Source organism: Glandiceps talaboti, chromosome 16 (genome assembly GCF_964340395.1).
Source record: "Glandiceps talaboti chromosome 16, keGlaTala1.1, whole genome shotgun sequence".
NCBI lineage: Eukaryota > Metazoa > Hemichordata > Enteropneusta > Spengelidae > Glandiceps > Glandiceps talaboti.
In genome coordinates this window covers 2,307,230-2,334,045 of record NC_135564.1, presented here as the reverse complement: position 1 = coordinate 2,334,045, position 26,816 = coordinate 2,307,230, and the positions used below count along the sequence as shown (strand labels likewise).

Here is a 26,816-nt window from a genome sequence, read left to right as displayed (position 1 = left end):
AAACTTGTTTTTCAAAAAGAAAAAAAATTAAATTAGATGAAATCGTTATATTGGTTTAGTATTTGTCTTCTGTATGAAGTAAAAGTTGTGGTGATTAATGTATGTTTAGCATCATTAACTTGTAGGCCACATTGCAGCATCAGTAAAATAGACATGTTGATCTGTCATTGCCCTGTATTAATGTATTAATGCTATAAGGCTTGTGAGACTGGTTATTGTGTTGGACAGTGAGGCACAGGACCCAGGAACCATGTGACAAACAAAACAAAACAAAACAAACAAATAAATAAACTATCAAATAATGACAAATGAACAAGCAAACGAACGACAAGTATAGGGACAAATAAAATAATTAAATAAACCAGCAAATAAACAGATACTCATGGAGGTATACTAGATATGTTTTTTGTGCCCATCACTGTGTTTTTTTATAGTGATGGGTACAAAAAACGTATCTAGTATACCCCCACGGGTATCTGTTTATTTGCTGGTTTATTTAATTATTTTATTTGTCCCTATACTTGTCGTTCGTTTGCTTGCTCATTTGTCATTTATTTGATAGTTTATTTATTTGTTTGTTTTGTTTTGTTTGTCACATGGTTCCTGGGTCCCCTGTGAGTGAGGTACATTATGTTGAAGTGAGTACAATGTTTTCCAGACAGTTTCAAGATTGTAGTGTTTTCGTTTGTATTCATTTATAGATGGTAATCATTGCAAAAGATGATGTTATATTTATGAATTCTGTTGTCTTTAGTGTATTTATGTACATTCTACTAAAAGGGAAAGTATACCTTGTGAATTCACAGCTGGCATCAATCCAAACTTAGTTGGAAGTGATGTAGGTCATTGTCAGGCAACTAGCAACATATTAGTAGCCATTTCTATTGGTATTGTAATTCTATATCAATATAAACAATTGACAATATGTTTACCAGAAGTTCAGTTGCAAGACCTACACATCACTTTTGTCAAAGTTCAGCTGTTTAATGATAAGTGAAAATGAATGAAATCAACACATGTTCTCATTTAACATCCAATCCTTTCTCTTTAAGACAAAGTCCTGCATATTCTACAATATGCTGCCTTTTTCCTTTTCACTGCCATGATTATCAAGATATGAAAGTGAAGGTAAAATATTCTTTGAAAAAAATTGGAAGAGTCACAGGAAGTTTGTATGAAGCTAGATGTATTGTACCGTTATGTGATTTTTCCATTTTTTCTCCCCAAAAAAACCAATCAATATCACATGACCATGTATTGACAAATCACAACACTGGAAATGTATGAGGTGTGTCTATATTTTGAACAGTAGATTATTGAAGTACTGTAAACCAAACTTTACCCTTCTTTAGATCTTTACAAAAATTTAGACATTAAACTTTTTTTCACAAATATACAATATTGACATCGTGAGTTTATATTAAGTGCCTACTCACTGATGATATATATTACTACCTTCAATGGTGGCCACTTTTGCCTTATCAGAAAGTTACATATATAATTTTTTTTTTGCAAAATATACTGAATAGCCCCCCCCCCCCCCCCCCCCAAGCTTGATGCTCAGACTCGTTACTACTCTTAAATCATCTGGAGAATGTGTATATGTAGAGTACACACTTAAATTGGCGGTACAGTTCATAGTAAAATAAAATATGCCGAGTTGATGAAACCTAGACCTAGTTACATTTGATTTATTAAATGTTTACAATCAAAGTAAACAAACCATTATTCTGTTGGAATCCACATGTGTGCTGATAGGAATGGCAATTCACATCTCAAGAAGACATTATTACATGCAACCATAGCAAGGTAATTTTCTTGTGAAGGGCATCTGTTGTTTCTATAATTAGAAGAAACTATAACTTATAAACTTTAAATTGATAATGCGTTTACGACAATTTAATCACACTATAGGGTAATCACATCATCACACACCCCTACCAGATCTGTTCAGTGGTACCCATCCCCGGGCTTCAACCTCTTTGGAAAGATCTATGAAAACTAAACAAATGTCTGGCCCATGTGATGTGGATTGATAGGTTTAGCTAGTTTTATTAAATGATCTAGGATTATAGTATTGAAGTGTCAGGTTGTGGCTGTTGGCCATTCAATTGTGTGTTGGTCATTGTTCTCAGACTGCTTGTCCAAGTCAATAGTGTCAAGTAATGCTTGCAGTCAACCCTGGAATCTACCTTAACTTTCTACTTGCACATTGCATTATAAAGTTCTGGTTTAGCCTGATATGATACAGTTCTTTAAGATTCCCCTTTCATGTTCATTTTGAGAAGTAAAAACAAATAAACTTTCATTTGTCATTGTGAATAAATGTTTACTTGAGGAACATTATTGTCCTGTGTACTCATTTCTCAGGTTGTTTCAATCAAAAGTGTTCTGCAGTATTGTATATACTGGTATATACAAAACAAAGGATGCATACAACTTGAAAAAAATCAAACATTTCAGAAACAAGACACCTGTGTGTACAAGAGGGTGAAGTGTAGCTTGTGTTTTTGAATTAATGAATGAGAAATAACAATACAAAGCCTCAAGGAATTTCACAAAAGTTATAATTAGTTCTAACATAAAATGCTCAAGAATTGATATGTGTAAAAATTGCCTTTATTGATTTAAAGATTTGAAAAGTACTTGTAGAACAATATAAAATTGAGGTTTTGTGATCAGTGTATCCAAATACTAGTATATTTGGGTGGAGCTGATTAAAGGGCGCCCTCTTGCAACATATTCTGTCGAAGCTCTCGCGATAAATAGCGATAATAAGCTTGGCCCCTGAGACTAAGGTCAACTGTATTTTTATGCACCAACTGTCTTCCTGGCCAATAATCTACCAAAATTGCATCCTGAGAAGAGATCAGACAGTCCGCATTGAGGACAGAGACAGTGGAGATAGCGTTTGGTGAGTGTCGAACCTAGAAATTATAAAATTTATCCGTGTTGGGCGGACTCGTCCGTGAATCATGTCACAGCGTCTGTACATTTTACATCCGCTGTCTCTTTCCTGATGATCAGTGGGATGGGCTCGTATTTTTGCAGAGCTTCGTAGATTGTAGAAATAATAAGGACCAGGATATCAGCGCCGTGTACAATTATTGTGCATCATATTGACACTTCTAGTCGTACATAAACAACATTTACAGATGGTTTTGAAATCAGACGGTGCTATTGTTACTTATGTGGGCCCCTCTGTCTGTATGAAATTTGCATTCCAAACGTGTTTCCACACTGAGCTGTGTACGAATCGAATTCTTCAGCCCCACCATGTCAATTGTCATGTCCAGTGGTGACACCGGACCGACAGAGACGATGTCTCGTTCATATTTCCTGGCGTTATGTTGCACCACAGCACATCCAATCCTAATATTAGCAACCGCCCAGTGGGGTGAGAAATGCGTAGGCTACATTCAATATTTAGAAACCGTGTTTTTATTTGCTATGAAGTGCTGGAAAAATAGAGCAGCTCTTGACACAGCCACAGTGTTCATACATGTGTAAATAAAAACATGTCTGGTTACATAGTATTAATTGGGCCACAGCTGTACTTGGGATGCAGTCGCAATCTCTCAAAAAAATTGAAATTTGGGGAATATAATTGTTTATGTTATAAACATCCAGAGCTAAGACAATCATGAATGTCTTCTATAATTGTAAGATGTAACTTATGTTTACTGAGGGTCATGTCAAACTTCAAATGTAAATCAAAGTGATAAAACAATGCTTTATGCAGCTGTTAATTTATGACAGTGGTTTGATAGAAAGTGACAAAGACACATTGTGTCAAATAATTATATATTCATAAATTAGCATAATGCAATATCATAAATAAGTGAATGTTTGTTATTGTTCTTTGCACAGCAGTCTATTCATTTCATAAATAGACTAGTAAATTAGTGTCGAAGAAGTTATTTAGCAAACCATTAAATTTCAAGAATGTGATGTTTTACATGTAAGTAGTGGTTTTGTCATTTAACAAACTGAAAGTCATCGTTTTGCATTTTGTTGCCAACGGCAACTTGTTACATACAGCAATTACAAACTTGAAGTATGTTTGTACATTTCATGTAGGGTTTATATGGTTTGTTGTGGTTATATTTACATGACAGACTGTACATGAATACATTTTATTATTTCCCAAATAGAAATCTTTTAATCCAAAAAACACTGACAAACCCCTTATTATACAAGTATTTACTGATTGAATGAAAAAAAGGGAATGTGTATGTGTAATTTGCGTCTGCTTGAATTTTTGATTTATGAAAAATCAAAGTCTGTGAGATATGGACATGCCACACTATCAGCCACCACTCATGGTTAAGAAGTCTGATAGGACTGAAGAACACAACTTATCTTACAATCTAGAAAAATCAAAGAAGGTAAAAGTGACTTGGAAAGTTTTGATTCATAATTCAATCATCATTACAAAGATATGTAAAATTGTTACGATATAGAATAACCAGAGAAGAAATCTTTCAGTTTATAACTTGAATTATGTGATGTATACAAAAGGTATAGCTGCAGTTACTGTGTTATATTCTGATGAGCACGCTACAAATTCTATATTCATCCGTTCAATTCTTCATAACCATGAGAACAGTAACACCTGATTACAACAAACAGTCGATATATTTTACAGTCATTTGCCATAATTCATGCCAGTTCAGAAACTTATCCCATGCAATGATTTATTTTAATGGATCTATGAAATGTTCAGATAGATGCTGTTCTTGAGTTACATGTATACTTAAACCGTATACCTCCAATGTTGAACTGTAAAGTGTATATACAATGTTTAATTAAAATACTGAGTTGCCGGGAAGCCATAGTATTTTGATCATTCAATATTTAATGATGTTTACCGAGGTATTAATCAGTACTACATTCATATAGTCAGTGGTGATATTTTATTTGAAATTTTTCACAGGTTCAAGTACAATTTACTTCATTGATTTTCACCGAATAAGGTCAAGTACAAGGTAGTCCCTTGAAAGCATTTCACAATATTATTTATCCAACTTTACTCTCTCAATGTGATCATGATGTAATGGTGTATTGTATACATGTACAAATATTTTGACACCTTCACTGTCCCTCAGACTGGATAATTCCATTATTATTTTTCAACACAAAATGAAATTATTTGAAAACATTCACCCAGGGATGTAGCTAATTAAGTAGCCAATCAAAAGTGAAAATTAGATGTTAATATCTTTGGATGAGACTGTGAATCTATCCACCAATGGAAATATCCTGATTGAAACAGACTTTTAAACAAATTCCTGAAAAAATAGCCGGCAAAACATTGTGAAGTGGTCAGTTATTTTTGTAGGTACCAGTCCTCATCTACATCCTTGTATCATACTTTTCAAATGTCCAACTTTATGTGTGTTGGAATAAATACAGTAACCAAAGAGTGTTTGGCAGTCTAATCAGGTCAGAGGTCAACTGGTGTGCTATTTTGAGTCCATTGATGATCTGCAATACATGTTATTTTGTACTATCTAATAGATACAACGATAGTTCATTTCAACTATAGCCAACATTAATCATTGCAACGAAGAAAATATAACATGGAATTCTACTCTCATAGAATGTTTTTTTCTCATCAAACTTCTTTGCTAGAAACTGTTTTCTGCATCAGACTGCTAGAGTATAATAAGAATGTGTGTAAGGTGGTGGACACATTGGCATCATCATAAACCACCAGCCTCTTTATGGCAGCACTTAACAGACACCCTGGGAAATTTGCACTGGCTGTCGGGAATGTTGGAGGGGGGGGGGGGGGGGGGTCACAGGATAAAACCCAGTACATACTACACTTAGACCTTTCAAAACTAGGCTAAGTACAATATAGGAAGATACTGCACTTTTTAGCATTGTATCTTCTGAACTTTATTATAGCAATGATATGTTTTGGGTTCAGAGGTCAACAGTGGTCATCAACCATGTCCTTTTGATAGATATTACATGTAACTGATATTTCATGAGTATTTCTAAATGATCAAATTGATAACAAACTTTTATGTCATCATTTTAACCATATTAATATACAATCTAATACTTTCCAATTTTATTTTTGAAAGAATATCATATTAGGCCGAGAGATATGTTGTCTGCTGAACTATGAAGCACTTCAACCAACTGTTACGCTAGATCTGTCCCTTTTGTATTGAATTCTTTCACTGCCATGGATTTCAAGTATTTCTCATTCAGTCCCATGTAATGTAGTTAGATGGATGCTTGAATATGTTGAAAGGTTTGTGATGTCATACAAACAGTGTACATATAGGCAGGTTTTGTTCTATACTTGGTATATCTGCTGCCATGTCAATGACATTCCTTATAGTAGTAAAGGACTTTACCAGTTTTTTATATAGACCCACCATATGGTAGCGCTTGTTCTATTTTAGAAGCCAAGTGACAAAGCATGTTAAAATTTAGCACATTTTCATTTCACCTACAGCCCCCTCAAAATTTTATACCATGGAAAGTACAAGTAAAATATTTTTGAACTGGGGTAGATTTTACTTCATTTCTACCCTTCATGAGAGTTCTGTAATACCAGTAGACAGGCTAAGGTTTTGATGTTTAAGAGGTTGTGTGATTTTTACAACAGAAATTGGCCATAATGTTATAAATCACATGCATTTGTACTTCAAATATACAGATAGTATTGAAAACAAGCAATGAGAATATCTTATGGCTCATGTGTACCATATACAGTCCATTTCCCTAGACCGAGTATAGGGAAATTTAAAAATGTCAGGTTTGTTTCAGTCTTTGGAATATTTAAGGTAAACATTGACAGATAAATATATATAGAGTTAGATATCGAGTAAAAAATAGGGTTTTGAAGGATGGTAGTCTATATTATTTGGTTTCCATGTCAAAATTCAAGTTTATGGGCCATCGAATTAAATTGTCTTTGTCACAATCTATGGTGCAAGGTTCTCCCCAGCTACAAAGGAGTACTGGTAGGACAGTGATGTGATATTCATCAGGCGAATAAATTTCAAACAATTTCAGGTAACAATCAAAAGTCTATAATTCATATAAACAATGACATGAATTGGAAGGTTAGGTTTCATTTTCAGATTGTTGAGTGGTTTGTTTGTACCGTTATGGGTGTAGCGTGCTATATGCATATCAGCAAGTTAATGGGAGGGGAGGGGGGGGGGGGTGCTGTGACCGTGAGAAAGTAAAGTAAATGGTGTTTCACAAATATGCATTGTAACATTTACACTGACTCAAAATAGTCATCAATACCTAAGTTGTTTAGAAATAATGATGTAACCACTTGGCCATAATCCCAAACACATTTTATTGTTTATCAATAGTCCATCACTAATACAGTACATACAGAATCTTTTGACTTGATTAAGTCTGTAAGCTGTTAATGGTTGTGAGTTTGTTGAACTTAGAAGTAAACAGATTTAACAACAATCGTCAGATAGGTTTGTAGACATGTCACCAACCTTCTGCTTTAGAATTACGCCAGGTTCCGATAGAAAAGGTTTTCAAAGGCTCAATAAGAACAAAATCTTAACGTTTCTTAGTCAAAGGAAATCTTCCACAATACTTGCTATTCATGGATGTACATGTATGTAAAAAGGTATTTCAAGTCACTGTGTAAGTATGATAGAATTACTTTGTACAAACAGGTGTATACAGTGCAGCAGTTGCTATAAACAATATCTGCTACAAAAAGTTAGGTTAGAACAACAAAAAGTTAGACATTGTGCAGTCTCTGAAAGAAATAGTAATTCAGGACTAAAATTTAAATTGTGGGTTTGGTAGTCAAATTTATCTAAATGAACTGTCTCAGGTATATTTTTCTATTGATTTCCATTGCTTGGTCTAACAGACTACCACTTTATAAGTTTGGTAGTCAAGGTACAATGTTTGGTAGTCTATATGCCCTGGACTACTGTTAATAATTATATGCCCTGTATAAATTGTGTTAGTGTATGTTCACTTCAAGGCTATGTTCACCTTTAGCCTATAGTAATAATAATAATAATAATATAATAATAATAATATTTTAATGACTTTAAAATACACATCGATAAAAGGGTAGACCTGTAAGGACCAACTTAATCTACCCAGGGGTATCTCCCTCCTCCCCCCCCCCCCCCAAAAAAAAAGAGTAAAGCACACAATCTAAAGGAAAAACAGGTCACATTTGGAAAAGAACAAAAAGTACAACAAAAAACAGAACAAAATATACAAATACATCTACAACGACTAAATAGAAACAACTTGACACAAAAACATTATAAACGTTGTGAAATGTGACACTTTAAAAGTTTTTTAAAAACATTGATATTTTCTGTCTTATTAAAGTCGGACGTTCATTCCATAATTTGGTTGCCTCATAAGAAAAAGAGTGAGTGAAGCGTTGACAGTTGGGAGTAGGTAGAATGAAAAGCTCATTCGAACATGAACGAGTGTGAATTTGAAAGGCCGAATTTCTTTTGGTAAGAAGATTGGAAAGGTAGGGAGGTCTGAAGGGAGGGTTGGGGGGTTAGAAAGTATTTTGCTCATGATTTGAACCAAATTTAACCCCAGGAGCAGTCGTTTACCAAGTACATTTGAAATTTTCTTGCAGCTTCACTGAAATAAGTTCCTACACATATGTTGAATTATTATGAGGTAGGTGACTTGCAGAGAATGTGTTTGTAGTGTAAGCCTCAATCTTTTGAGGGGTATTGAAGACACTATTCAAGTATTCTATGACTTTCAATAATGTGTATGGTGTGATAATAATTTTATGCCTTCTACTAGTGTCTTCCGTCCTTCAACACTACTGTACAGGTACATTATAGGCTACACTAGTCTTTATTTTTAGACAATAGTTTTAGTAGAGCAGTTCAGCTTTATGCTACCCTGAACAGAAACAGTGGACATTCAGTTATTGAATGTACCCCCTATGTTAAATTGACCAAATAATGAGAAAACTTGCAGAGCATAAACACTTGATTTATAGTTATTACCAGATATGACAGACATGTCTTTGTCTTTGTTATTGTACAATTAGTATATTGTCTTTACTGAGGTCTCGTACTCCATCAGGCCAATAACAAAATACTTGTCAATGACGACAATTAGGAGATGGCTATTGCGGTGTTGTAATAAGGATATCCTTGAATACATGGTCTGTTTTAACTGAGTCTGGAATGAAGAATGGGGTATGGTTTATGCCTGGGGAGGATGGCCAAGGGGGTGGTTATGCATATAATGCTTCTACGGTTACTCATAACAGGTGTAAACATAGTCTGTAAGATAGACATGTGTGCCATGTTATCAACTATCACATCTGTACTATTAGTTGGTAAGACAGATATTTGTAACATGCTGGCTGCTACCACTCACATCTGTACTACTAGTCTGTAACAGTGTAAGATAGACAATTGTGCCATGTTATCAACTGTCACTTACATGTAATACATTTTACCATTTTAGAAGCCTGATAGGGCTGAACTACACAACATATGAGTACAGGCTAGTGTAAACATCACTACACAATAATTTTACTCAACAAAGTTGTTAGCTTGGATTTGAACAGCAGGGGATGTATCTAACAGACTAAATCTGGTATTTGCTTTCAAAACTCAGATGTCCCTTTTTACCCTGAAGGAGACCTCCTATGTGAGGTCGAACGTTGGATAACATAGATAGACTAAGGGGCTTGTTGGCATTTTATCAAACAGTATCTAACTTGACGTACTTGTATGACGGATAGTCAAAGCTCTAGTCAACTTATCTTTCATGTCATGGAAAAAAGTTGTGATAAAAAAAATCAAAAAATATCTCTCAAGTGACTAAAAAAATATAATTATGTTGGATGTAAGTGTATAAGAAAATGATGATTGTATTGTTGTCAATGAATAATTTGAATGAATATATGAAGACCCCTAGTAAGAGTTGTGGTGTGGTCAATGAGGGAAAACACATGCCTTACAGCTAGTCTCATTGTTCATTGTCTAGTTGTATAAACAATGCCTACTATTGTTATGCTGTGTCCTCTACCACCAGACATTGCTTTGTTGATGGACACTGGGTAAAGTGAATGTTTCATAATGGTTTCTTTTATTCTGTCATGTCTGAAGTGAACAATTATGGAATAGTTTATTGTGTGTGTGGCTGGGATAATATAAGGGTCATGATGTCCTAGGCATTGTCTTGGATTTGACATTCACTGTCATGGTACAGTGATTTGACAAAGGGTAAAACCATGGTAAAACCGATCCATGCAAGTAGACAGCCAATATCATATGCAAATGAATGGAACAGTTGTATTTGATCTTTAGTTGTACTGTATGAAGTGGTATGATCAATCATGTGGAGATTTTGTTTTGGCTTCCTAGACACTAGACTGGCACCTGGCTGATTTTATTTGGCTCATAAAAGTAAGGGAAATGTTGTCCTGAACTTTTTTTTAATTTTTCATAGTTACTAATTATCTTGCCTCACATCTTCACTTGATTTCACATAAAAGATCGGAATTTTTAAACAAAGTCATTTTATTCTAATAAAGCATGACAAGAAACCCAGAGACTTGAACAAGTGTAGATTCCACCTTGTGGTAAATTTCTTAAAAAATGAATTGCAAATATTTAATACTAGTATTATATGGCTTGGAAGATTTAGTAAACACCTTATCATCCTAACTTGGTCTGTTATTATAAAAAACAATTATATATAGTTGGCAGGGTGCTACAACTGCAATGTATATGTATGTGAGATTTCATGTTATCATACCTAAATAACAAGTAATTTAAATACTTCCTTCAAGTATGAGATGCAATGTACATGTAGATCCAGGCATTACTACACAGTATCTGATATATCCAGGTTGTACTACACAGTATCTGATATATCCAGGCATTACTACACAGTATCTGATATATCCAGGCATTACTACACAGTATCTGATATATCCAGGTATTACTACACAGTATCTGATGTATCCAGGTATTACTACACAGTACCTGATAGATCCAGGTATTACTACACAGTACCTGATATATCCAGGCATTACTACTACACAGTATCTGATATATCCAGGTAGTACTACACAGTATCTGATATATCCAGGTAGTACTACACAGTACCTGATATATCCAGGCATTACTACACAGTATCTGATATATCCAGGTAGTACTACACAGTACCTGATATATCCAGGCATTACTACTACACAGTATCTGATATATCCAGGTAGTACTACACAGTATCTGATATATCCAGGTAGTACTACACAGTATCTGATAGATCCAGGTATTACTACACAGTATCTGATATATCCAGGTAGTACTACACAGTATCTGATATATCCAGGTAGTACTACACAGTACCTGATATATCCAGGCATTACTACACAGTATCTGATATATCCAGGTAGTACTACACAGTATCTGATATATCCAGGTAGTACTACACAGTTGAAATATCTGGTCAATTCACAGATAACATAACTTTGAAATGGCTGTGTAATTGATCACTTGTCATCCCCAGGGGAGTAAGTAATTAGAATGAAATGGCAGGCTGAGTGTCCATCATATGATTGCTGTGTCATTGTACTTAGCTCTCAAAGCAGAAATGACTTGATTAAAAATTACTTCCTTGATTCATAACTGTAGTGTACTGTATTTCATGGTTACAGCTCTCGTTGTGTTGCCACTGTGGTGTGAGTCACAGTGGAAAATTTTCAAGAAAATGGATGATAATATTAATATGAAGTTGAATAGTGTTGCAGTTCAACAAATTTGAATTTTGTAGTTTGTTTAAAGAAATAAAAGTTATCACTCACAAGTAAGATATCCTAGGGGTAAGAAATCTTTGTGACATGCATAGCAGTGGTTGGTAGTAATACTAGTATTAGGGAGTCCATGTAGTTTGTATGTATTCAGTACACAATTGTACAGTGGTTAACCGTTTTGTGGTCAATGTTTTCAAGTAGTTCCATACCACAAAATACCAATACATCAAGGCAGACATGATACTGAAGCTGTCTTGGACTAATTCAGCTAGGAAGGATGTTATGAATTGAAACAGTCAAATCTCGTTTCATGTACTTCAGGAAATACACATTTATGACGGAAGTCACTACATGTAGTAGTAGTATGCTTTTCAATAAGGATAGCCAACAATTCCGAGAAATGTCATATTTCCGTTGTGCATGGAATGGAATATTTTATGAATTTTGACTGCATAATTAATCAAAACATTTGTTAGCAACCAGCAAAAATGTATAAACCCTGGAATAGACAAAGTGATTGTGTAAATTGAATGAATTGATTGTAATTCTTGTGTTAAGACCATACCCGTAGATCAATTTTTAGATGTCAGAGATTTTCATTTTAAATGTTGTTAACTGTGAATGATGTAATGAAATTTGATATATAGCTCATACTTAAAAAAATTGAATTGATCTGTGTATGTATGTTTAATGTTTTCTGGCTATATATATTGGTTACCACGGTGATTAATTACTTTTTGACATTGTGTGTTGTCTAACAAGGTCACAAGGGTTACAGCCTGTAAAAGATAAGGGCAAGTTGAAAACCGTTACTGCACCTGAAATGATGCAGTCTTTATTGTAGGCATAATACATAGATTTACACCCTTATCTCAGTCTATAGATTCATATATCTCAATGTTTTAAGTTGTCTGCATGTCAAAGAAATAGCAAGAAATTGCTTTTAATGATATTTACACCTTACATGATAAAAAACGACAACATATTTAAGGTGATAAGAGGGGCCCAACTTGTACATACTGTTGTCTTTTTTTTCTGAAATATTTTCTTGAGTCATCGTGTATTTGATTTCAATAGAAATAGTTCATCTGATCCATACTGAGTGTGTTATATGTATATGAAATGTCAGACCGTGACTAGACTGAAATAGAACAGTTGATATCACGATTTAACCTTTGACCTACCAATTTATAATGGCTGTTGATACTCCACTCTCAGTACATTCCTTGTCAGGCGTAATGACAAGTATTATACATATACAGATATACATTTTAAGATAAAATCTCTTCATATTTAGGTGATTTGGAAGTTGATTATAATCTGAACAAGGAATGGAGAAGTGTATAATATGGTCACATTGCATGCAAAACTAAACTATCAACACATTATTATGTGTGTGTGAGAATTTTCTGTAATACAGAAAAGAAAATGAAAAATGGTTGTTTTAGTGGTCAGCTGTGAATGAAATCAGGTGGAAGTGGGGAGTAACTTGCACTCTTTTCAAAAAGTAATGAATATGGTATTATCTTGTCTTGGCAACAGTTTCAGCTGATACAGTCTACCCGAATCTGTTGCATGCCAAAATTAGTTGTGAAGAAAATATAGGGTTATTTCTAATATTCAGCTAATTACTGCTGATAGGTATTCAAGTTTGTGGTTTGAAAAATTACCATCATGTTTTCTGTAACATTAATAATCATAATATAAATGTATGGTTATAATCATAGTTATTGTTATGTAATTATAAAATATACTTTAATATTTGACAAATGTTGATGTGACTAAGCTGTGTTATTGAAGGGTGAGTCAATCACTAGGTAATCTTATTCATTAACAACACAACTGGATTATTTTTCATTATGACCACTAGAGGGCTCACTTCATTCAAAAATCCAGTGTGAGCCAGAGCAATGGATGTACAATGTAGTATCATGTTGTGAAATCAGTAAAGTAGGAAGTAATTTCTGTTATTCAGAGGATAAACAATTTCAAGAGATATCTTTGAAGAAAATTCCCTGTCCAGTGACTCGCCTCAAAAACCAGTGTGAGCAAGAACTGCAGTGTATACATTTTGTACATGTAGTAAGGTCCCGGATTAAATGGCCAAGTCCTAACACATCTAATCTCATTGTAATGAAGTGGACACAAATAGATGGATTTGAAATAAGATTAATACAGGTCATCATACCATTCTTTGAAATGTTCATTAAAACAAATACATTAGTAAGCTAGTGGATTGTATGCTCCCCAGGGAGTTGAGGAAGTATAAAGGGCCATTGTGGCACTATTGATCCATGCCAGGGGTAGTAATTGTAAAGTGCTTAGTGCACAGAGTGGGAAAGCACTATATAAAAATCAACATTATTATTAATATTATTTAACTACAGTAATTCATTTTGTAGAAATTTTGTATTTTTGTTGTTTTTATACAATGTAGTATGATACTTTAAACAAGATATGATAATTATGACATGCAGCTTACAGAATTACCCAGCAGTTCTTGTTAAGATCACTAATTGTAAATAACATGCATGTATTTATTTTGTACAAACATGTATACAAAATGAAAAGGCTGGAAGCATGTATTTTAGTTCTAAGAATCAGTTGTAGTGAGACATGTAAATAAACTAAGCCCCACGTACATGATGCCACACCTTTTTGTTGCATTTACACGTACATTTTACATGGAGAGGCCAACAAAAATACATGAAATATAACAATTTAAAAAATATTGCTGAAAATAGATCATTTTCAAAACAGTCTGTTTTCATTCGAAAACAAAAATGGAAAGATTAAAAAAATGGCTTTGAATAATCAATCAAAAATGGAATAATTTGAAAATGTACATATTTGACCTCAGATGACCCCTTATCAATAGCATATTTACACATGCTCCCAAACAGCTGTGTTATGTTTGTGCATGTGTAACATCATCGTTTGATTTGTTCTGTCTTTAGTGTTTCCATGGAAATGACCAAAAACTGTCAGTCTTGTATAAACACATGAATCACATTGAAATGAAAAATGGCAATGATTTTTACCATTTTTGTATGAAAACATCATCTTATACAGACAGTAAACAGTCAAGTGTACAATATCTCCCTCTTTAAAATGTCTTTTTGTTAAATTTTACCAGCTATAGTCAGAAAGATATGTATTACAAATTTATGTTATTAGTTTGAAAATATAATTACAAGTGAAGAAAACAAGGTATTGACATGTATGAAAGTTTTACCAGATTTACTCCTAAATTACCAAGCTTTCTGAGCAACAATGAACCACTTGATTGGCCAGCCAAGCTTTCTTTTTAGTCTGCGTGGCATGGCTATTGTTCACATTTTCATTGTATATACAAACAAAAAAGGTTTACAACCCAGTGAGTGATCAATACTGAATTAATTAAGTTCACTTTATCAAAAAATTTATAGATAAATGGATAAAATATTAGATCTATTGAGGACAGTTTATTAGAATTATTGAAATTATGGGCATGTAGTTTTATACAAAATATGTTACTAGATGATGACAGGGAGAGCCTTGTGTTTGTAGCAGACCAAGGGTGCCCTCTAGAGTTGATTGTAGGCTAACAAAATGTGAATGAAACCTGCTCATTTCCATGTTAAATACTGCAGCCATGTGTCTATCAGCTGCTTGCAATGAAGCCAATGAACACCTGTTCCCTGCTTTATTTTAACAAGTATAACATATAAAACTGATGTAATCAATAGCATCAGACACTCACACAGTCATAGAGACTTGTGATTGTGCAAGGTCAGGAAATGGTCAACAGAAATGTGAACAATAACTCTTATGTTGTAAAGTTTAGTTAAATAGTGTGTAATGTTTGTTTTGACCCCTGTCTGCTCTCTCTCGTCTTCTATGTGAATTATAAAATCGTGCCTGCGGGACAGAAGAAACGCTTGTATGCTATGACTGAAAAAGAAAGAGTGTCGTTATTTGTCACAGTTTGTAGATAAAAAAAAATTGGCGTTGTTCAGACCATAGAACGTACATATAAATGGTCAATTCAGAGAAATATTGAAGAAGAAGAAGAAATGAAAGTTTTTTGTTATTTATAGTCTTGGATGTGTTGTGCAATATTTAGTATTTTGTTATCATATTTCAATAAGTGCTACAATATAAAGCACAAAAATTTGAAATCATTTTTGAAAAATTCAGATTTTTAGTGAGTTTGTGTTATAACTTGTATAACCTTGTAGTTGACTGTAGCTACATTATGAGTTTTGAATATACCAACAAATTTCTAAAAAAAAATTCATTATTTGAAATAGAGTTTTGAATATACCAATAAATTTCTATTTTTTTCATTCTTTGAAATAAAAAATATTTTGCGTATGAGGATGTATTTGTTGTAAAACAAAATATAGTAAATTTTATATGAGGATTGACAATTTTTCAGCATATCACTTCAAATTTAGACTACAAATTTAACATATGACATAAAAAATAATAATCGTATATTTCAATTAAAAAAACTAATTTGAAAAAATAATACCAATCCTAACCATATTGCTGTTAGGGTTTTCAACTTTAAAAATGTTTCACAGAAAACATAATAAAAATGTTGGTATTTAAAAATGAAATTTTTGTATACTTTACGACTGCAATATTTCTGTTACTGGTTACTGTAATATTTGCATACTAAAACTATGAATTATTTGAATGGTCATAAAGTGAGCATAGGGTGTACAAATCCTTTGTCAAGACTTCTACAGATAACCTTTCATCTCCATTGCTTGGGTGCCATTTAGTTTAATTTACATGGAGAACAGCTGTTGCCGGTATAATGGGAGGAGACAGTCATTGCCATGGTAACAAATCATTTCCTGATGGTGGCACTAACAACATATTATACAACTTGTATTCATGACATTGTAGGAGAATTGTAGTAGTTGAATAAACCCACCCCAAATTTTTTTGGGGTGTTGACTGATCTTTTTGTGCCTAGTATTAAAAAACCCAATTGTTACAACACAAGCACTTCAACGAGAGGACCATTGATACAATGTCGCCCTCTAGTGTTTGAAGTTGGAAATCATTAAAATTGTTCTTTTTGTGGAAATGTGATAGTGTGTTATCGTATATGGGTAGATGAAATTACATTGCCTGAAGAAAATATATATCACAGATGTTAATAATTTTTAAAATAACAATAGATTATCTATATTTTCACGTCATGATATAAATTTTTCATTTTATAGCTTTGTGAAAAAATGTAGCTTCATATTTTTCACTTTGCAAAATTTTCAATTCGGTAGTTATTGATTTATTGCCACGATGGCAGGCAGTGTTATGAAAATTCTGGGATATTCGTTCTTTTAACTGTAAAATAAACTGGACTGTTAGAGCAGCAACAAGTTGATGAATATGTATAACACGCAACATACTTAGAGACCAGCTGTCACCAGCAAGTGAGTAATCCAGCAAACAAGGCTTTGTTAACGAGATGTAAAGTAGCTAGTCATGACGGAATCTATCACCCAGATAAAACTACCATGATTACCAAAACATGATGAACAGAAAGAGAACTAGAATTGGGACATAAGGTGTTGAAAAAAAATGACTGTTTGTGCTGACTACTTGTAGCTCATTATTCACACTAGTATGAATGAATTTTTGTGACAAGACTCCTAGACTGTTCTTTCTTATTGTTGCTCAGTCAGTTTTGAAAAAGAGTGAATTGTGTCGGAGGACATAGGTTGTAAAAAATGACTTCTCTCAAATAACATTTAATATAATTGTAGTTGATTGACTCATTAAGTATGTACATGTCATTTACATATCATTAATTCACCAAATCATCACTGACTTTCACAATGTTGTGCCAAGAACTATTTTTTCTCAACAACAAGTTAATTCCTTACTTTAGAGTAACAGTCTGTATGTATTTATACATCAACATAATGCCACTGATGTGAAATAATACTCAGAAACATTTGAAAGGTGAAAAATGGCCAAAAGCTTTAAAATAGTAAAAACATCTGAATTATATTTCCAAGGCAGTCATCAAATGTAATTTCTAAGCAGAATATTCTATTAAAGAACCAAAAATATTAGGATCTTCTAGAAATGGTTAAGGTATTACCGTATAATAGAGAATCCAACTGGTACATCAGTGTTTAGGACCCAAGTATAAGATACCCAATCTGATTAAAATCTGATGTAAGGCTACGGCTCCATTGCTTTATATACCTCATTTCCTTGGTATATTCAGTGATGGAGATAACTTTTTTTCCTTTGAAAAAGAACATTTATTCGAAACATCAGATTTTACATCTATTTATACGGACTGATTTATAAGTTCCATATGCATTTCTTCTAACTTTTAAAATAGGTTGGTATGTAAAAGTAGTAAATGGGTGAATGGATATCAGCGAAACCATTTGTTTTCATTTTTCACCATTTTCAATTTTTATAGCAAGGTTCAAAGGGGCATTTTGCCCAGCTAACGACTATTCTCTACAACATAGTATATAGTTGTTTGTTTTTGATGATGTTGTTCCAAGAGGTGAACGCTTTCTTCCCACTGTGATAACAGGACACTCATATCTGGAATACCAAAATGAAAAACAACAATATAGAAAGAAAACAGAGGTAAACAAAATGACTGAGCCGTATTCCTATATAGTGTTCCCTCTAGCCAATTTGACACACCACTGACGTATACAGTTGTTAGTGACACACCAAAATTTGGTGTTCCCCTATCTGCTACTATGTGATGCCTGACAAGAGATGCCAATGTTCATAATTTTGACTCACAACAACAAAATTTGGCTATCTTTAGAGGGCACACTGTTCCTACATCACATGTGAATAGGGTACATACTATAGTTATACAAATACAAGACGAAAAGCAAGACTTGAAATGAAATATTTGACAGTCTAAATTTTTGTTCTTTCTTATAGGTTGGTGTATACAACTTTTTGATCAATAACTGTTTGTAATTTGGTAAAAAAACAACAAGATGGCTCAGAGAATTGGTGTTTGGCAAGATCTTAGTAAATACAGAGATATTGATGAAGAAGAAATATTGGCAAAATTAACTGCTGAAGAATTGGAAGAATTGGAATCAGAATTGGATCCAGATGTAAGATTGAATTCGAAAATTTGAATTTTTTAATTTTCATTCTTTCTTGTTGTTTTATTTTTGGGTCATGTTGTAGAAAACAGATTATGTCTGATACCACTGTCAGCAATATTTCAAATTGTTGCATTTTCATGTGTATCTTTGGCATCTGTGTGAAGACGGTAGGTGTAAACACAACAAAATAATCACATGTAAACAGGACCTAATGGGACAATGCTTGTCAGTAGCCCCATCTACACGTAGGTCGTCCTACCTGAGGCAGTCCTAAGTCTTACCTGAGGTAGGATAGATTTGTGTCTACACTTAGGAATGTTGCGGAGTAGATGTTGAGCGTTCCTCCTGACTCCCCATCCTGACAGTACATAGGACGAAGTCAGGAAGGTTTCAGGAAACCTCTCAAAGGTGTCCTAAGTCAGGACGGTTTCAGGACGCGTTTGCGTCTACACAGGCTTCAAACTATCCTGAATCCTACCTCAGGTAGGATTTTTAGTGCCGTCTAGATGGGGCTACTGTGGCAGTTTACTCTGGAAATATAACAGTAAGTTTTTCAACAATGCATTTTTCCATCATGAACCCTTCAGAATATCCTGCTGCCAGCACGTGACCGACAGAAAAACCAGACAAGTAAAGATCCAACTGGTCCTTATGATCGACAACATTTGTTGCAATTTTTGGAAACCAAGGCCAAATCAGAAAGTGATGTAGATGATAGAGTACCTTATGAAGCAGGCAAGAAGAGAGGTGAGTTTAACCTTTGACCTTACAGATGTTGTTTGCCTGCCTGTCCCAAGTAGTTACAAGTGTGTACACAATGACAGCTCTTTCAGGATAGGCCACGGTGATAGATCATTTTACCTAAAGTTGGAAATTGTGAATTTTTTGAAGCTGTTGGATAGTTCTTGCAGAAACGATTTTGAAGTTGAGAAGTCATCACTTTTTGACTGTTGTTGAATGTCCCAACAAATCTAACCTTGCTATGAACTAGACTAGACCATCAGTAAATTAGTCAGAAATTCATTATTTATACATTTTCATTTGAAACTATCTAGGATCATTAGGTTGATTGTTTCTGTATTGAAATTGCACGTTGTTTACTTGTTTATTATTTTCTCACCATGGTTCAAAAATGTCTATTTTTCTGTCATAGGTAAGTAATTTTAGTTGTTGTTTCATAGTCTTCAGATTATTTCAATGCTATCAAAATAATTGCACAGGTACGAACAGACTTAGCATAACAACAACAACAACAACAACAACAACCCCTCAGCTTAATGCTTCTTCTGAGCTATTGGTGAGGAAAGGCAAGAATGGAGATCAAGTTTAGATCTAAATGCTCTCGGAGATGTATGTATGCATTGGGTTCTATTTCTGTCTACCGAACACTGCTCCATATAATGAAATGGAAGGGTGCAAATCAAGCAACAAACATTGTCTATGTATACTGCAACACAAATACAGAAAACAGCTGATAGACACTTGTAATTTGGGAAATAAGTGTGTTGGGTTCTTTTATTTGCCGCCCAATCCTTTGTTTTATGGGTGGAAAGCAAACAACAAAACATTTTCTGTGAATTGAGTCACATACATAACAGGGAAAAAGAGAGAATTGTGATTTTGGGGGGAAAAAATTTATGACCAAATTGGCTGTGATGTTGTATCAGGTAGTAACTAACCTCCAACCATTGATTGGTGAGAGGAAAGTAGTCCAGGATTGAAATATTTCAACTATTAGTCAATGCCTCAATTCCAGAGAAAACTGCTTGTAATAATAATGATAATGTTAGTTTTTGTATAGCGCTTTCCCACTCTGTGCTGAAAACACTTTACAGTTATTACCACTGGCTTGGATCTCTATCGGCACAGCGGACCTTTACTTCCTCGACTCCCTGGGGAGTATACAATCCATTGCAGCCTTTATAAGTGCATAAGATTAAAGTATTCACATTGCAACCTCTATCCTACCAGGTCCCCAGTTATACAGCTGGGTGGACTGAGGCACAATTGTGGTTCAAATCTTACCCAAGGACTTTAGCCACTCAGAAACAATTTGGGGCTCGAACCTGGAACCTGCAGATTCCAAGCCAACCACTCTAACCATTCACCCATCATGACTCCACATTGTATTTCATGTTTATACTGTACATGGAAACCCAGATGACAGAACCCAAAATAAGAAATTGTGACCATTAGATGAAACTTTTTACTTTACCTATCATACTTTACTGTGACAGCAATGGTTTAGGTTTCATATATATAGGTTGCATTCTGTTACTGCACCATTGTCTGTATATGAACTTGAAGTTTGCATTTTGTTAGAATGCTTTCTGAATTCTGAGTGATTTGACCAACTTATTGCTTTAGAGACAGCATGCTTCTTCTCTGCTGCTTCTTTTTATATGCACTACATTTGTGGAGTTTGTTTTGAGGGAGATGTCCTGGAAAGCTGTAAATATTGCCAACTCCAACTCTATGAGTATAAGCACATCGTATTTCATGATGGCTTCATGTTTTTCAACTGTTGTGTTATGTTATGTTATGTTATGTTGTGTTATGTTATGTTATGTTATGCTGTGTTGTTATGTTATGCTATCTTATGTTATGTTGTTGTTATGAAAGTACAATTATTCTTAGATTCATAGATCATGCTCTATACATTTTATAGTATGTTTATGCCTGAAATTATACTCTGGCATGGCCTCAAATGTCTGTTATTTTAATCATGTTCTTTGCATTATGGTATATTGGTGTATTGTTGGTCTTTCCCTTACATCCATTCACTCTGAGATGTTATTGCAACTGTACGTTTCATATAATTCTGTTTCATGTTACTCACGTTGCTCTGTTTTGCATTGGCAACATCATTGCCACCCCTACTTCTTGTTAGAATGGTCTGGTCTACAATAGAAACACAATAAGATTCTTTTATAGTGTCAGCAAAATGGGTGATGGTACAGAAATTTCCCCTGCGCTATCTTTTACAGGAATGTATGACTTGTCTTAGTGGTGTTTGATACTTTATAGAATGTTTTCAGTACTTGTAGTCGATATCACGCATGTTTTCTTTCTGTTTTCATTTTTCTCATTCTTCAAAATAATAATCTTGTCAAGTTTTTCATACTGAGTGAAATTTCTAAATTGTGTTACATGCAGCATACCTATATATACATGTTGATGGTAAGAACACCTAGAACATGGAGAACAGTGGTCAGAAAATATATCATCTTCATGCATACTATTCTAGAACATGGAGAACAATGATCAGAAAAATATCATCTTCATGCATACTATTCTAGATATATGAAATATCATTTCAGCAATTTCTCAATAAATTTTGTCGCTATAAGTCTCGACTTTTGGCACTACAAGGCTTGTATGCCAGATTAGCAGTATGTGCCTACGGTGTGCTCCACATAGTTGTATGGTTAAATTGAATGATTATTTCAAAGATGTTTGAATCGTTGATGATCTTCCGTAATGTCCCTGACATGAAAGATAGTTTGCTATTATATTATCAGTGTTTTTGTAAATAATTGTTACATCAAATTTTATCTATAAGTTGTAAAGCAACAGGTTGAAATAGTGATCACATTGGGTAGCTGATTTTTGGGTGCGGACCCAAAAAATTCACTTGACTGAATTTCTTGTACCATATTAATGGATATACTATTACCATTAAACTTTATTTCGGGAGAGAAAAGAACGCAAAAACGCTCATAAACATCCCATAGATAAAAAACTATACATAAAAAAGACAGCATTTTAAAACAAGTAAGACTTTAAAAAGACAAACTGACAAATACATACATGAACAAATAAAAGCATTTAAAAATACAACAAATCTCTATACAGTTTATGAATCCCCGAATAGAGGATTGTATCGGAATTGAACACCATATATAGCTACACAAATGTTTACCCCACAGGTGATTCAATACTGTTGAGAGTGTAAAATATTATGAATAAGTCATTATAGCTAACAAAAACAGTTTTAAAAAATGTTCCAGTTACGGCTTGTGCAGCTTAAAAGTAAGGAATACAAAATACAAAAACGTTAGTAATACAATATTGTACGTCTCGCATCTATGCAGTCGCTTTCAAATTCTAATATTACTTCTTCACATTTATGCAACTTGTCAGATATTTTTTGCGAAATTTTGTGACACTATTCAATGCTGGGTGTAATGTAACATATATGTCAGGTGTTTGCCAATGTTTGAAATGATATCTGATACCACAATAGCAGATGCCATCTTTAAAAGTAGGCACTATTTGTTCAGCAGAGCGCCTTGAGCCTGTTGTTTGCTATCCAGTGAGTGAAATACTATATTCAGTTCAGAAATATTGTGCATATCGCTGACATCACCCTTGGCACCTTAGATACTTTGTTTCTGAAATATGAGAATTTACTTTTTCAAGATAAAAAATTGGCCCATATTATTTTGCAGTATTTGATCCTGTAAGGTTCAAGGGTCAAACAAGTGAGCAATTTTAGGATATAAGTACTTTGTTGCTTTAAAGTAAGCTTTCGCTAATGAACACTTTAAAATGTGGATGAACTGTTTTCAATTTTTTATCAGATCATATTGTACTTGGAATAAAGTGATGCCTAAAAATAAATAAAAGATATCTCTGAAATATCAATTTGTTACTTTCACTTTAAAAATCTTGTACAAAGCAAGACCCAGGACCTATGACTATACTTAAGTGATGATAATTAAATTTGAATACAGGACAACTGTCATGAATATAATTAGCATAAATGAATATTAATGACCTCATTGTTGCATTAGAGGGTATATCTGATATTGTTAGTTGTAAGCATACCGGTAATATGGAGTATGATGTTTGCAATGGATTCCAGTTTGTTGAAAACAGTTTTTGTTGTAAATGATTTTTGTTCAATAATTAAACAGGTGATTTTGAGAAATTTTAGTTCAACTTGTGATTTAGTTTTAACTGAGAAAATCAGTAGAAATAGTTAGTATCATTGCAAGACAAAATAACGTGTCAATAATGTCCATGTAGATGTCGACTGTCTACTAAAATGCTAGACTATGGGACAGTAACATCCTATAGATGACTAAAATCATGTCATGTCAGGGAATAGAAAAGTTGCTGTATAATATTGTTGGTTTTATATTAATGTCTAAATGTGACATTTTACAATTTCACTATAAAACAATATCTATTCTGACAGTGCTCTTTTAAGACTTGTTTTAAACCCCAAAAAAGACAGAAAGCTAAAATAGTATTAGTTGGTAGGCTGGTGGAATAATCATGTGAAAAAATGGCTTAAAAATAAGAACGTATTTTCCAAAATACAACTTTTATTTGCATTTGTCAGTTAAAATAGTTTCTGGTTGTTTTTTGTTTGTATAAAATATAACTTGTACATGCTTTGTCTGTTTTATGTTTAAAACAGACAGCTTGATGTAATTTCAGTAGATATACCACATTCAGTCATACATATTCATTGAATTTTCTTTTGTCTTTCCTTTAGTACACTATACCAGATGACGCCAGTTATTACGCTTTTTTTGAGTAAAATAATATGAAGCTAATCCTCCATTTTAATACATAAAATAGAGATGAATATTTTGCTAGGGATGTGGTGTTGTATTAACCTATTATATACAAAAAATAACCACATAATGCTTTCAAAAAATACAACAGTTGGTTTAAAAGACTACATATGTTGAATTTGTTTTTTTTTTCATGTTTTTCTTTCCATCAATTTTTTTCCCCAGTTCTTTTCATCAATTTTGATTGTATTTTTGTTTCTCCCTCATTCCAGTTCCCAGTTCCAATTTGTTTGTTGATACCACACCTCACAGATACTGAATTACTTTTTTGATATTTATGAAATAATGGCCAACGCTTCAGTAGGCTCCTGGTCTTGACATGTGGGATGGCAAACTTTGTTGTTTTTAATTTTTAAAATATAGTCACTATAAATAATATACCAATATTAATTGAAAATTATAGGAGATACGTTTTTTTAAAAATTGACTGAAAGTTCTTTAAAGGTCAGGTTGAAATGAGATGACCAACAAATATCATGATGTAAATAATTTATGTAAAAATAATGGTAACCATTTTGTCGTAAAAATCAACAATATTTTAGGAAATGCAATGCATATAAATTCAAATCCAGTATGTAGATCTATATTATTATGACATATGATATATACCAGAGATTAGTTACATTGGTGAACACGCATACTACTGGTATTCGCACTGCAGTGCAATACTGAAAACATTATTGCATACCTGCATGCAAATTATATGCAAATGAGGACGTGGTCATGAAGGATACTGGCCACACACAAAATTGTATGATTTTTATGGAAATTTGCCATCTCAGATAAACATATGGTAACAGAACTCCATGCTACATGAGTTCCAGTGTAGGTAGTCAAGGGTATTTGCACTCATACTTGTGGTGTTTTCTGCTGCACTTTAGCTCCCTCCGCTCATAAAAGTATGGGCACAGAGAACATGATGAACACTCGTACAAATACCCCGTATATGCCACACTTGCACTCACATGTCATGGGGTTCTGTCATATTAGGGTTTACTGTGGATTAGGTACATTGTCCTTGACCTCGAAGGTCAGTGTCAAATTTACAACATTCTGACATTATCAAGTATGTCCTCAATCTTTGACGTTCTGGTGTCTGGTACTCCCGGTATATACCGATACTATCTATTAGTAGTTACCATAGCTACCAAAAGATTTCTTCTGACATGACTAAAACAAATACAAACTTTTTGGTCTGCGCAGTGTTTTTTTTCAGCAAGACTGAGTAACTTAGGCCCAATATATATAAAATGTGTCATCTCCCACCAAACTAGGCTCTGACATTAGTGTTATCTTGTCAATGGAGCCAGAAGGAAAACATAGGATCATTCTATTGTTCCAGACCAACTTTTTCTATTGCATTTACCAGACAACTGCTTAACTATTAATCCTGATTTGAACTCAGCCTGGTAGTTTGTTAGGTATGCCATGACGGGGTCCCTTACATATTGGTCAACACCTCGAGAGGGAGGCAATGAGGATGGAACGACACAACATATCGTACAGTCTAGTCTACCTTTAAAGTTTAAGGAATGATATAGTAGAGTTTCTTATTAATAAAAAATGACTGTTCAAGGATTTTTCCAGTGCAATGTTGTTTTAATGACATAGAAAACTGGCCCAGTATCCTTCACCTTGATCAAACAGTGTGCTTAAAATTATGACCTTGGTCAAAATGAGCGTAAAATATCTTTTTAATTTTATAGTCTGTGTTTTTGTTAAGGAACGGTAAACAGGTAAAATCTACAAGAATTCCCCAGCCATTTTACCAGGGTTCCCCACCAAAATTATAGTACATTGTACGGAAACCTTGGCATATTTTAACAGATTTCCCTCTGTTACTTGGGTTCCCTGATTACCAAAACCTCTAACACAGTACTGTGTACGTGTACATTTGTTAAGCCTGATAAAAAAGTCAGTGGGACATTGGTAGATTTTACCACTGTGCTGACAGTAACTCACACAATTGCTATGCCAACGACACATTTGAGTCAGTTTAAAAAGAAATATTTCTAAATATTCTGCTCAAGATGTAATATTTTGAACCAGTTGGAAACATAGTGAAAATAAATTGTTGCAAATTTGAAATATTTTTTGAATAATTTTGTGTTCATGAAATATGACTGTTCATGACACATCATCATATTTTGGCAGATCTAAAAAATAAATGACACATTGTTCTTTTGTTGACCTCTAGTTTTATGAAATGGAAATTACCCAGTGAATACTATGAAAGGAGACAATAAATGTTAATACAACTATAAATTTTCAACATTTCTCACACCACGTATTAAGCCGATCAAGTATTTACATGGTAACATATGGTGTTGAGGAGATCTGTTTTCAAATGGC

The 26,816-nt window shown here is 33.7% G+C and overlaps 1 protein-coding gene across 1 annotated transcript in view; it reads left to right on the top strand.

Annotated features, from left to right (window-relative positions):
• Window positions 1–2,785: 2,785 nt before the first annotated feature.
• Window positions 2,786–26,816, top strand: part of LOC144447382 (tropomodulin-2-like) — a 33,836-nt gene continuing 9,805 nt past the window's right edge. Inside the window, exons 1-3 of the mRNA XM_078137382.1 lie at window positions 2,786–2,914; window positions 18,701–18,882; window positions 19,464–19,623. Coding sequence (XP_077993508.1) covers window positions 18,760–18,882; window positions 19,464–19,623 — 283 coding nt within the window. The 5' untranslated portion in view covers window positions 2,786–2,914; window positions 18,701–18,759. The remainder of the gene's footprint in view (window positions 2,915–18,700; window positions 18,883–19,463; window positions 19,624–26,816) is intronic.